This window comes from Anguilla rostrata, chromosome 17 (genome assembly GCF_018555375.3).
Source record: "Anguilla rostrata isolate EN2019 chromosome 17, ASM1855537v3, whole genome shotgun sequence".
Lineage (NCBI taxonomy): Eukaryota > Metazoa > Chordata > Actinopteri > Anguilliformes > Anguillidae > Anguilla > Anguilla rostrata.
Genome location: NC_057949.1, coordinates 11,329,909 through 11,342,223, shown reverse-complemented (window position 1 = coordinate 11,342,223; position 12,315 = coordinate 11,329,909). Strand labels below are relative to the sequence as shown.

The following is a 12,315-nucleotide window of genomic DNA, read 5'->3' as shown; positions in this document are numbered from 1 at the left end:
CTGAGGGGAATTAAGATCAAATGCTTCGGAGCCAACTAATGGACGACGCCAAAAATCTACCCTGATCTGGCCCAATCGTTTTGGAGGTTGTTTGCACTTACTGATAGGGGGCGCTCGATGTGATATGGACTTTGTGGCTTATCTCTGAGTATCTATGGTACGAGTATAAAGAAGACTTAACTATCGCGTGACTTCGCGGACTTGCCCGCGAGAGTACAGTTTCCCAAAGTGCACCGCGGCCAGCTTTTCCTTCCTCTCTCCGCCATATTGCAGACCTGGTAAGGATGACTGAAATTGTTATCACTTTTAAATCCTTTCGATATCCAAGTCATCCTAGCCTTTACCAAGCTGCGTGTTAATTAAGTTGAACGCCATGAAACACAGAACACTAGTGGTTTGGTCCTGAAATTTGCCGAATGGCTATTTTTACGATATTGTGTCCCAAATAAGGAGGTGGCGGTACCGGTCCCATTCCCGCTGTAGTCGGTGACACTCGTGTGATAAAAGTATTCTCTCACACCACTGTTTAACAATCACAAAATAAGAAACCGTTTAGAGTACAGTGTTCTCTGACTTTACTGAATGTCCGGTTTCATTGTGGGTTGATTTGGATGTTCGGAGATTGGTAACTTGGACTGTTTGAGTTGTATTGCAGCTAGCATTATGCTAAATGCCCTTATCGTGCGGCTAACTGGGAATGCAGTTAAGTTGTACAAGATTCTCCTAAACTACGTTACTGTTAATTGCCTTCTGTAGACCTAGCTAATAGCCCAACTTGGAGCTTCTGTCGAACACGCTGACTGCTAGTTCAGTGAACGTACAGACTTGTGCGTGTGGTGTTCGTCTGCATTTCTAATACGGTTGGAGAGTAGATAGTTGCGTTTTGGGGTAACTGGCCACTTTATGCACTCAGTTGTAATGTTTTGGGAACATTTGGTGGTTGTGTGGGGCATAGCTGACCATTACTGTTGTCCTCTCCGCAGGCATAATGGTGCGCATGAATGTTCTCGCCGATGCGCTGAAAAGCATCAACAATGCCGAGAAACGTGGGAAACGGCAGGTTCTGATCCGGCCTTGCTCCAAAGTAATTGTGCGGTTCTTGACGGTCATGATGAAGCACGGTAAGTGGCGACACTCCCCTCTGGATTGGGGAGACCGCTCAATTCGGTTCTTTCACGACCCAGATCCAGAAACTGGCCTTCCCTGCCCTTAGAGAAACAAGTCATTGACTGGACTGATGTCCTGTCTGTTGCCTTATTTTACGATACTTAATTAAGCATCTGAAAAGTTAGATTCGGGTGTGACATTTGTTACTTGTAAGAAAGTATACAGCCTTTAAACAGATTTTTAGTTGTAGCAGATACACGCTCTGTATACAAGGTGATTTAGGAGAGAAGCAGTCCTGTGGTTTATTTTTTGGATTACCTTCCTGCAGTTGTGATTTTATCTAATCCCCAGCTCTGTGCTGAGTTCAATATCAGTATAGGGAATATTGAACGTTAAGGCCTGTGAGGACAGAACTGAGAGCACAAAGCTACCTGTCATGATGCATTGGTGTCTGATTGGTGCATCAAACTGATGTCTTCCTCAGTCATTTCTCAGTACTGTCTCAGTACTCTGATATGCTGATATGCTCGGTACAGAGATTTGGTCTGTGTGTAAGATGAAATGTATCTGTGTGTTGCTGTAGGGAGGTTGTATGTGCTGGTGTGTTGCGGTGGGACGGTTGGGTGCTGGTTTGTTGCGGTGGGACGGTTGGGTGCTGGTTTGTTGCGGTGGGACGGTTGTGTCTGTGCTGGTGTGTTGCTGTAGGACGGTTGTGTCTGCTGGTGTGTTGCTGTAGAATGGTTGTGTCTGTGCTGGTGTGTCTGTAGGACGGTTGTGTCTGTGCTGGTGTGTTCCTCTAAGCTGAATGCTGTTGTCTAATCTCTGTCTTTCCAGGATACATTGGGGAATTTGAAATCATCGACGACCACAGAGCTGGGAAAATAGTGGTCAACCTCACCGGTAGGCTGAACAAGGTAAGGTGAATAACCCAGTGGATTACTGAGAGGCTTTGTCTTTGGGTCGTGTGCCTGAGGTGTGCGTTTGCTCTTCTCTGGCAGTGCGGAGTTATCAGCCCCAGGTTTGACGTCCAGCTGAAGGATCTGGAGAAGTGGCAGAACAACTTGCTGCCTTCCCGGCAGTTTGGGTGAGTACCCCCACCCCGCCCCGCCCCGCCCCATTGACTGAGGGCTGTCTCTCTGACTAAAAACAGCAGAGGTAGTCGCTGTCTTTTAGCTTTCCATACTGCCTGTGTGGTGATTAGTGGCAGTATGAACTGAGATGGTAAATGCCAGATGCCTCTATATGGGCACTCGCATGTTATTCAGCTCTTCACGAACAGCAGACCATTTAGCCAATCAGAGCTTTAGATGTTTTCATTGTCTCTTAGTTGCCATTACTGTCAATATGAAGGATGATAGAGGAATGACAGCATTAAGGGGGTGTGTTTGTCTGTCCACTGTGTCCTATAGTATCCTGTTGCTGTATCACCATGCTGCCCCATGCCTAAAATATGCCATGTGGAGTAATATGCCGCAAACAGTGTCATTGGTTTGGACCATTAGATGTAGAAAAGAGTTAAACAATTTGAAAGGCAATACGTTTCTCATGCTTCATCTCTTTGCATCTGAGTTAATCAGATTAGTTCCGTGTAATGTGCTGTATTAAAGCCTGGTACTGTTTGCTGAATAAGTCAGAGAGGCTTGGGTTGTGTTCTGTTTCAGTATATGGTGATGCTCTGCCTGTGATCCATCTGTTAGCGGGGTGCATCTGTTTATATGAGCTCCATTTTTCCATGCAGTGTATGAGTGTCCAGTCTGGCAGTAAATATTTATCGATATTTATCTTTGTCTTTGAAGCTTAGGCCAAATTTACTGCCATTATTGAAGACACTGTACAATAATGTCACATTTCCACAAGGTGATTAAAAATGCAGTTTTGAAGGAGAAAACAAAAATCTAAATTCTCAGGTTATAAAAATGGTCCAGATGAAAGTGTGCATACTGGCACTGCTGGAGTCAAAGGTAGCTCTGCACTGGAAAGTGTGAGTGGCACCACACCAACACACTGGCTAATTTATGGCATTTAGTAGAGCTTTTCATAGGTATCCTGTGAGAGGCGTGTTGCTGTGATTTGAGCTGAACGAGGTTTTGGGCCTTGTGAACTGCAGGTTGCCGTGCAACAGTCTGCAGGTGAACTGTGCTGAATATTGTAGGAGCGTCTGTCCTGTTCATGGGTTTGATGGTGGTTTAGTGTGTGCAGTTGACTGCATTGTGCTCTGTTAATGAGCCCACTGCGCTCTTCATATTCAGCTGGCTATTGTGGTTCTTGGCAAGTTAATCTCTGTGGAGACTGAGGCGGTTATCAGGATTTGGCAGTGCAGTGAGAGTGGGGCAAGATTATACAGGAGGCAGGGTTTTGTGGCATATCCCTGCTTATTGTACAGTTTCTGGTTTTAAATCCTTGGTGCCAGCCTCAGGGCTCTACTTTTTAGGAGCGTTTGCTCCAGAAATTAGCTGTGTGCTAATTTAGGAGCACATCTGCTAATTGGGATGCATTAATGTGCTTTTTAATTTTTCAGCTTAGGAGCACGTGTGTTTCTTGGGGACGAATGTTAGTGTAGAGTTCTGAGCCTATTGGGCAGCGAAAGGGACAGCTTTGTGTTATCTTCAAAACATCATCAGGCTTTACACACCTTCCAGACTGGGCCTTTTTTTTAGCAATTTGCTCCTATGTATTTTGAAAAAGGGGTACCGTGCATTAAATTGATTTCATTATTCAAATTTGTACCGATTTGTACATAAAATGAGCCTGCTCGGTTTTAATTTTTATTCACCCAATTTTGAATGCCCCATTGTACATAAGTGCTCATAACAGGACCCCTGGTTATCAATTTGAGAGAGAACAGACCAGCATGTGCTGTCCTTGGAAGTGTTTTACAACTGCCATCACTTACCACAGCAAAGCTCACTAGTCAGACTCGCACAGAGTTAAGTCAGAGTAACCCATTTAATATCCAGCTTGACAGGCAGCGAGCTGCAGGTGCTGCTGGAGAATGTGGAGGTGTGTGTGGATGCCTGCTGACTGAACCCTCCCTAGCCCTGGGCAACGCTGTGCCGATTAAGTTTCTGATTGCGGGCACCAGCCACAGCCAGTACTGGCACGGTCGGGGTTTGATACCCAGACTGTGGGGCTCATCCACGGACTGGAACGGGAACTAGAACGAGAAAAAGTAAACGGCTTATTTCCATTTAGTGTGAAGGGTGATACTGAAGGGAGAAATGTTTGCGATGTTGACGGCCATGTTTGGGGTGTCAGCTGTTCCTGCAGCATGATCAGCTTTTTACATTTTCCTCTGCTTCTTCCTGGGCATTGCCCTTCGCTTCTTTCTGAGGGGTCCGTGTCGCCTACCTAACTAAGTTAGATGCACACACGAGAGTGCGTTCTGACTGGACTAATTGGCTAAGTGGAGAGGTGGGGGGGTATAATCAGGTGTGAAACAGTGTCATTACAGTATATATCGCATTCATGATGCAGAAGTAATGACCGTGCATTGATGGGTCAGAATTCATTATCCAACAAAGCCGTGGTATAATATTATTTATTTGTATTGATCTAAACTCTGATTCACCCCCATTATGTTTCACAAAGAAGGATTTCCTAATCATCTCCGTAAATACTGAGGACGTAGAAAATAGCTTGTGGCTTTTCTTATTTTGACAGTCACTTGAATGCTTGTGTTGATGTATTGGTGATTTGATGGTTGTGTGTAAAGGCTGTCCCTGGGTTTTCCATGTGCATTTCTCGAAACGGTGGTACGGGTACTGACAGCAGTGCATTTCTGATACACAGCCTGTGTGTTCCTGTAGGTATAGTGTTCTAATGCACTGACTGTGTGTTCCTGTAGGTATAGTGTTCTAATGCACAGCCTGTGTGTTGCTGTTGGTACAGTGTTCTAATGCACTGACTGTGTTTCTGTTGGTACAGTGTTTTAATGCACTGACTGTGTTCCTGTAGGTATAGTGTTCTAATGCACTGACTGTTTCTGTAGGTATAGTGTTCTAATGCACAGCCTGTGTGTTTCTGTTGGTACAGTGTTCTAATGCACTGCCTGTGTGTTTCTGTAGGTACAGTGTTCTAATGCACTGACTGTGTGTTGCTGTTGGTACAGTGTTCTAATGCACTGACTGTGTGTTGCTGTTGGTACAGTGTTCTAATGCACAGCCTGTGTATTGCTGTTGGTACAGTGTTCTAATGCACTGACTGTGTGTTTCTGTTGGTATGGTGTTGTGATACACTGTGACTCTGTGGCTCCCAAACTGTGGAATAACCTCCCTTTAGATCTAAGATCCGTGGGCACTGTGGACTCCTTTAAGCTGCAGCTTAAGACTCACCTGTACAGACTGGCTTGCAGTTAAAGCTCCTGTTTGACCTTTGTTGTGTGGCTCTGATTTTATGTCTGTTTTTTATTTTAATTTTACATGTATCTATTTGACTTGTATGTGTGTGTGTGTATATATGTATATACATACATACATACATACACACACGCACATATATAGAAGTCAAATGCCCCTGAAGCATTTTGTGAACTTTCTCTTGCATGGTGCTGTATAAATGAACTAACATGCTGTGTTTGGGTGTGCTCCAAGTTGAACTATGCGGTTGTTCCCTGCACTTGGAACGGTACTGCCCTCTAGGGTTTTCAGCACACTTGTTCCTGGTTATGGTTATACACTTTGTTGTACGTCGCTCTGGATAAGAGCGTCTGCCAAATGCCTGTAATGTAATGTAATGCTCCCTCTCTCTCTCTGCAGGTACATTGTGTTGACCACCTCCGCCGGCATCATGGACCACGAGGAGGCCCGGAGGAAACACACTGGGGGGAAGATTCTGGGGTTCTTTTTCTGAACATGTAGACGCCTGCAAATAAACACATTTCCACTGGACTCCGCCTCCAGGGTGCTCATTTCCTTACTGCCGCCGACTCCTCTCATTTACATACAGAACCTCCTTCCTGTGTCCTCCTTTGCGTAAACGACCCCACCTGATCTCTGCTTGTTTGCTTGCAGACCCTGCCTTCAACCTGCACCCCTTGCATAGGATCTCACTCGGTTTACATGGGCCTCTTCTCCTGTGTGCTCATAAGCTTATTCTCAGTATCCTTGGGTGTTGAAGGCTAAACTCCATATAATTCTGTGTAGAATGCAAGGGGACACTGGCGCACACTTGGCCAGTGGGCATCTGCTGAGATGCACTAGAACATGCAGAGCTTCAGAAACGGCTCCTGCTGTTTCTCCTGCACATTCAGGCCTGAACCCCCAGCCCTTGGGGTGTGCTCTGAAATGCATGCTCATGTAAATGTACAGGTAGTGGCCAGACGGGTGGAAACACTCAGGTAAATGAGGGACTAAGCTGGTGCTGAGGTTACGAGACCGCATGCAAACACGCTTCCTGAAGCGGGTAATGTCAGGTGCCATTTTCTTACCACTAGGGGTCACCATTTTACCTCCATCACTTGACCTGCTGGGAACTGCACTTGCACTTAAGTTACCTTCCAGGGTTCCCTGTAGCCACTCTGAACAGGACAGTCAAGGACTGTCTGCTCTTCAGTAGCTAACTGAAGTTCATAAAAATTATTAGTTGATGGGGAGAGTGAAAGGAAGGAATGTCCACGTAGATCAAATTCACACACAAAACCATGTCTGAGTGAAAAAGTGCACCAGTATCTTGCTGTTACACAAGTTTGCGTGATTTGCAGCAGCTGGGTGTCATTCAAACGTGTTTTCAGTGCAAATATTTCACTGGAAAAAGTAGATAAATATGAAATTACATGAATTCTTTAACGTGCAGCTCCAACAAAAGCATGTGCTGCAGACTGCTGTGTACAATATCAAAATTAAAGAACTTATCAAAACAACCGACAATGTATGTTTTACGGAGATTCTTCAAGGGAAAGTCCATCAGCTGATTTTCCTTGACACACTTAACCTTACTGCAGTGAATGATCTCTTGCTGATGGCATTAAGAATTTTAAGGTTGATTTTAAAAATGTTAACTGCATTTGAATTTGCATTTGATGACAAGCCTTCTAAATTCAATAAAATGTTTTGATGAAAATTCTGTCCGAGCCTGACAGCATTAGTTTTATGCTGCGTTTTTTTTTTTCAGCAAGTATTGGTTAATTTGGTCATAAAGACGGGGCTGGAAACAATGTTCCAATCGATTTCAGCTGAAATGCGGTGTTCCTGGATGCTGCCAGCTGCCGTGGGTGAAACGGTGGGATGCACGCGACCCTGTCGACCGGTTTACGTTCCGCTGCTCTCCAGCACCCGTTGCGTTCCGCGCGCTGCAAATGCAAACCTTCGAGGTGCGCCGTGTTCTCTCTGATGATTTGTTTGTAACTGAATATGAAGAATGGCATCGGACACGCGTGCCATCCTACCAGTTCAGATCTGACCCACTGATGTAAGGCCACATTTGTGCCCGAAATAGATGGGGGTAGAATGCTGTTTGCCAAAGCGGCTCATTTTTGGCTGCTTTGAGGACCTTACAGGTTGGAGTTGGATTACTCCATCAGTCAAACAGAACGCAGCAGCCATTTTATTCTTCTTTTGTTCCAAGAGTAACATATTCATTTCCAGCGATGGAAAATTGACAAAAAAAGAGTACTTTATGCAGGAATCGCTGGTCAGGTGAAACGGATAGTTTGTACATACTTCTTCTTGAGGTAAGACAGAAGGACACGCTGTTGATTTGTGGATGTAGCCAAGACTCGCATTTTTTTCACCAGGAAGAGATGCTTCACATTTGACGCCAGTGACACATAGTTCTTGGAACTGTGGTGGAAAAAGTTAAAATATTAACTGGCAAAAATAAACTAAATAATGGATCACGCGTTTATTTGTTTACACGCCAAAGAACAAATTGTCATTGTGTGTCATGGTACAGAAAACGTTCTGTAACAATAAAAGATGTGGTTGGAATGTTCAATGTACTGTAATGACTCGTGAACCATATCACATAACTACTAAATTAAAACCTTGTGTATTTATAGTTTTATTTGTAGTGGCCTAACAGTCCATCCCATGACCATGAGCACATCATTCCTCGTAGGTTGGTGTCATTCATAATAGCATGTCGAACAACAGCTACATTAAGTTCATGTCTCCAGGGATTTTTAATATGCCCTCTGTCCACAGCATATAGGTGGGTGGGGGATGGGGAGGGTTTGAGAAAAGAAATGAGAGGGAGTAAGGGGGAAGTGCAAAAGAGTGACAGATAAAGGACGGAGTCATTCTCTTTTATTGGTATGAAGTGCTTTTGGAGATTGTCACTCCTATCCATATTATGTACAGTCCCAATAGTGAACACATTTTGGTCATCCAAATCAAGAAATAACTGTTGTGCTAACCCTGTTCCTAACGTCTGAACATAGCCCTAAACTTGCCTTAACCCTAACACTGACTGTTTTCCTAATCCCGTGAAATCTATAATTCTTGTCCAAGAAATGCTGATTTTTTTTTTAAATATACAAAATCTGGACACTGACAAGTTTTCTCCAGTTCAGTCATTCCCAGACCTGGCTTTAGACCTGGTCCCCAGCTGCTTACTGCATTTACTCAGGTGGAAATCAGGTTCACATGGGTGGAAAAAAGCCAAAAAAGGGCTTTCCTTACTGGACACAGATTTAAACAGTCTCATACGTGTTGAGTGGAAGACATAACTGTCTCTGTCAGTGTGTAATTATTGGCTCTGCAGCTGCACCTCAGCTGAACCAGGCACACATAATGTTACGGCTCTGGCCAAAGCTGAGTGCTCATGTTCTAAGCAAACTGTGATGTATTTTTCTTAAGAAAACAAAAGCTATGTATTAGGAAAATGGACCCCAGGGCAGTTATTCAGTTTGATAAAGCCTGTGCTCAACTTGTGACCTAGATGTGAAAAATGCCCGACCACCTCAGGTGCCCTATGGAAGGAACCTTCCAGTGTTAATAATAATTGATACTGTAAATAATTGTGACATAATGTCGCAGAAAAGAGACTGCTTATAGGATTACTGGTGGGAAATGCAGGTGGTGGGGGGAGTATCAAACATATTAAAGAGGATAATGTAATAAAGTGCAGGGGATGTCTGACACCGGGTAACGTGAACAGAACCAGAGGGCACATATGGGACTCATTAGAAAGCTCATTTCCCATTGCCACGAGGAAAGGATTAAAAAATGACTTAATAATTCACAGACTCACGTGCCAGGGTTTATTTTTGTAGCTATTAATTAATGAAAAATTTAACAAAATTTAATAAAATAAGAAAGACAACAGCACAGAAAGAGATCAGTTGCATGCTTGCACTGCAGGAAAAAAACTGGTATGAAATTAAGAGTTGGAAGTTGATGGAAAATGTTTGAATCTGGGCTACAGGTTCTGTGTTTTTTCAAAAGTGAAAGCATGAACAATTAAGTAAATGCCAACGACCAGCTGAGATGGGCCATAAAGCCTGCTTTCCACAGTTCCTCATGCTTTTTGTGTGAGTGTTTATTCATTTTTTTACGTTGGTAAAAATAGCTGTGGTGCTGTCTCCTACAGAAGGGCAGTGCTGGAATGGTTTCCTTGTGAATCACCAGTAGTCCAGGAAAGTTGAGAGGCTAAAGCATAACAGAGACTTCCAGTAAGAATGCAGAAGTGTTTCTACGTTGACACGATCGAGCCGCTATCACCTATGCGTGTGACCTCTGATGGATCGCGGGTCCTGCGGCGTGACACAGCCGTCAGTGATCTGCGGGGTTGCTGGGTAATAACTGTCCTTGGCTTGTGTAACGATCCAGCTGTGTTACAACACGCGTACCATAATGTCGCATTTTGCCCCCGACGAGGGTATGACCTGTCCAGAGTATTTCAGCGTGTTAGTTTCCACCTGAGGAATTTACATTGTGATGCCCTCTGAAGGCTGAATTTTTTATTTGCAATGTAATAATTTTTGTCATTTCGCACAACGCAATGGATGGCCAAAGTGAGCATGTCCAAAGGAAATGCATCATTCTGTGTTTTCTCCCTGTCTGTCTGTCTGTCTGTCTGTGTCTCTGGGGCTTTCCACCAAGGAAGTTCATATTTTCATGTATTTTGAATTTAAAATTTTTTTTAAAATTCAAAATCCTCACCATACTCAATCCTTAGCAGAGGGCACCATTCTCAGGCAATTTGCCCAACACATCTATACTAGACCCCACACATATTTGGTGGCATAATTTGGCCTTTGACCCCAAATGGCTGTGGTATCTACAAAGACTGTGGCTGAAAGCAGACACAGGAGCGAACTGTCCCCCACCCCTAACCCTCAACTCATCATGGCAAACTTCCAAACATAGGCTGGCAGTGGAGAATATTTCTGTCTGTGGGTAACTCCTCCCCACCCTAACCCTCGCCTGAGTGTGTGCATCAGTCAGGAAAATGCCAGGGCGAGAGGGATGGCGCCAGGAGAGAGTGAGGATGCCAAGGGGTGCCAGGCCACTGCAGATGGAGCTGGATTTATAGGTGTGTTGCATCCTCACACCAGGGCGTGCTGAATCATTTTTTGGAACTCTGATGGAATCTCTCCCCCCCTCCCCCTTGGTTATGACGCACTGTTTTCTGTTCTATATGCATCTCTGAGGGGAAATAGGTGGGTGGTGGTCTAGGGGGAGATTTGTGGGTGTATGCATGTAGTGGTTTTCCTCAAGAGCTATTTTCACCAGTATAACAACACTTATTATTCTTTTAGTTCATTTGTAGCCTCACAACTGACCTCCTGAGGGACCTGTGGTTGGGAGTGCAAACTCTGTGAAGCATACCCCCCCCTCACACATACTAACACACACACATATGCCCACATACTCACACTTACTTTCTCTCTCTCTCTCTCGCTCTCTCTCTCTCTCTCTCTCTCCCTCTCTCTCTAACACACACACACACACATACACATTCAAAATGGGGCTATGGCTTAGAAAATGGGTCTGTGTCCCATCCCCAGGTGGCTGCTATGGAAATGATAATTTTTCGGAGATTGCGGAGACAAGAGCTGGTCCGATATTTATAGACTTGAGATATTCCTCAGGAAACACCCTTCAAAAGCCAAACTATTGGAGGCCTACTATTTCCACCCACTATGATCCTACAGCATCACCATCATCATTATCATTATCATTTTCACATAAAAAACTGGAAGCTATCCATCTCTTTGTGGCCTGTTGCCTATACTGAATATATCTGTGATTAACATCACTGGAGCTGCCTTTCAAAGCATCCTTGACCAGTTAGAGATACTGTTTCTGAATCCACTACTGCTGCTGACCACCGACAGTGCTTTAGTGGCCTGAGTGAATGTTTTACAGCATGTTAGTGCAGCAGTAAGGTCCCCACAGGGCTCTGAACTGCAGGGGAGAAACTTCCCCATGCTCTGGTTCCCACTCACTTGTGAGCTCATCTGGCAGCTGCAGACCCATTGGCTAATGGCAACTGTGACTTCAAAAGAACCCCGGATGGCCTACTGGGAGTGGCATCTGGTTTTCCCACAATCTGCACAGTGTCACGTATGGCCGGCACACAGTAGGGGGGGGGGCGGACAATCGAAAGGTCACACAAGGGCGGTTTGTTGTTTGTGAGAAAAAAAAGGAATCCCAGGGAAAGAACTTGGTTGGACGGATGTTAAATTCATGGACGATGCCTGTGAGGGGGCGTGACTTGCCATACTACATGTGGGGTATGCTCCTGAGGTTCATTCTTTCAAACTGCAATATTGCTTCTGGTTTTATTGAACTCATTTAACATTCTTTTCAAGCCACATTTTAAACACTTATGCAGGGTTGATAGTGACTGTAAGGGATCATCGGCTGATGATAATTACTGTAGAGTGACCTTTTGGTTAGCCTGGATTGTGATTGTGGCTTAGCACTATACACAACCCCCCTCCCCCCTCCCCCACACCACAAACCTGTTTTCTGATTAGTCCCAAGTGATAATATATTTTTAATAGATACCTGGACAGGCCCAGGGGGAGAGACTGTCTCCAGGTCTTCCTCTGTATGCTGTAATGGACGTTTGTCACTCAGTCATGCCAGAATTGCACATGGACAGATAAATTATAATGTCCCCTTCGCGCAAGACTCGATTCACCATGATTCTGTTTTGGGACAATAAGCAGAGTGTGTTTTTAAAACTTTCAAGTCATTGCATTACAAAGCCCTAGTTAGAGCCCTGCTTCATCTTCGGCCTGCCAGAATGGTGCTGAAGCCA

At 44.5% G+C, this 12,315-nt stretch overlaps 1 protein-coding gene across 1 annotated transcript; it reads left to right on the top strand.

The window, feature by feature from the left end:
* Nucleotides 1–127: 127 nt before the first annotated feature.
* LOC135242909 (small ribosomal subunit protein uS8) lies at nt 128–5,993 on the top strand. Its single transcript, XM_064314221.1, has 5 exons — nt 128–278; nt 984–1,121; nt 1,942–2,021; nt 2,106–2,191; nt 5,862–5,993. The coding sequence occupies exons 2-5, from the start codon at nt 989–991 to the stop codon at nt 5,953–5,955; spliced, it is 393 nt and encodes a 130-aa protein (XP_064170291.1). The 5' UTR covers nt 128–278; nt 984–988; the 3' UTR covers nt 5,956–5,993.
* Nucleotides 5,994–12,315: the final 6,322 nt, after the last annotated feature.

Bases quoted from the DNA above. Each gene is read 5' to 3' on its own strand.
- LOC135242909 (XM_064314221.1), top strand. From the start codon at position 989: ATGGTGCGCATGAATGTTCTCGCCGATGCGCTGAAAAGCATCAACAAT. The intron at 1,122-1,941 runs GTAAGTGGCGAC...CTGTCTTTCCAG, and splicing joins GACGGTCATGATGAAGCACG to GATACATTGGGGAATTTGAA. The intron at 2,022-2,105 runs GTAAGGTGAATA...CTTCTCTGGCAG, and splicing joins TCACCGGTAGGCTGAACAAG to TGCGGAGTTATCAGCCCCAG.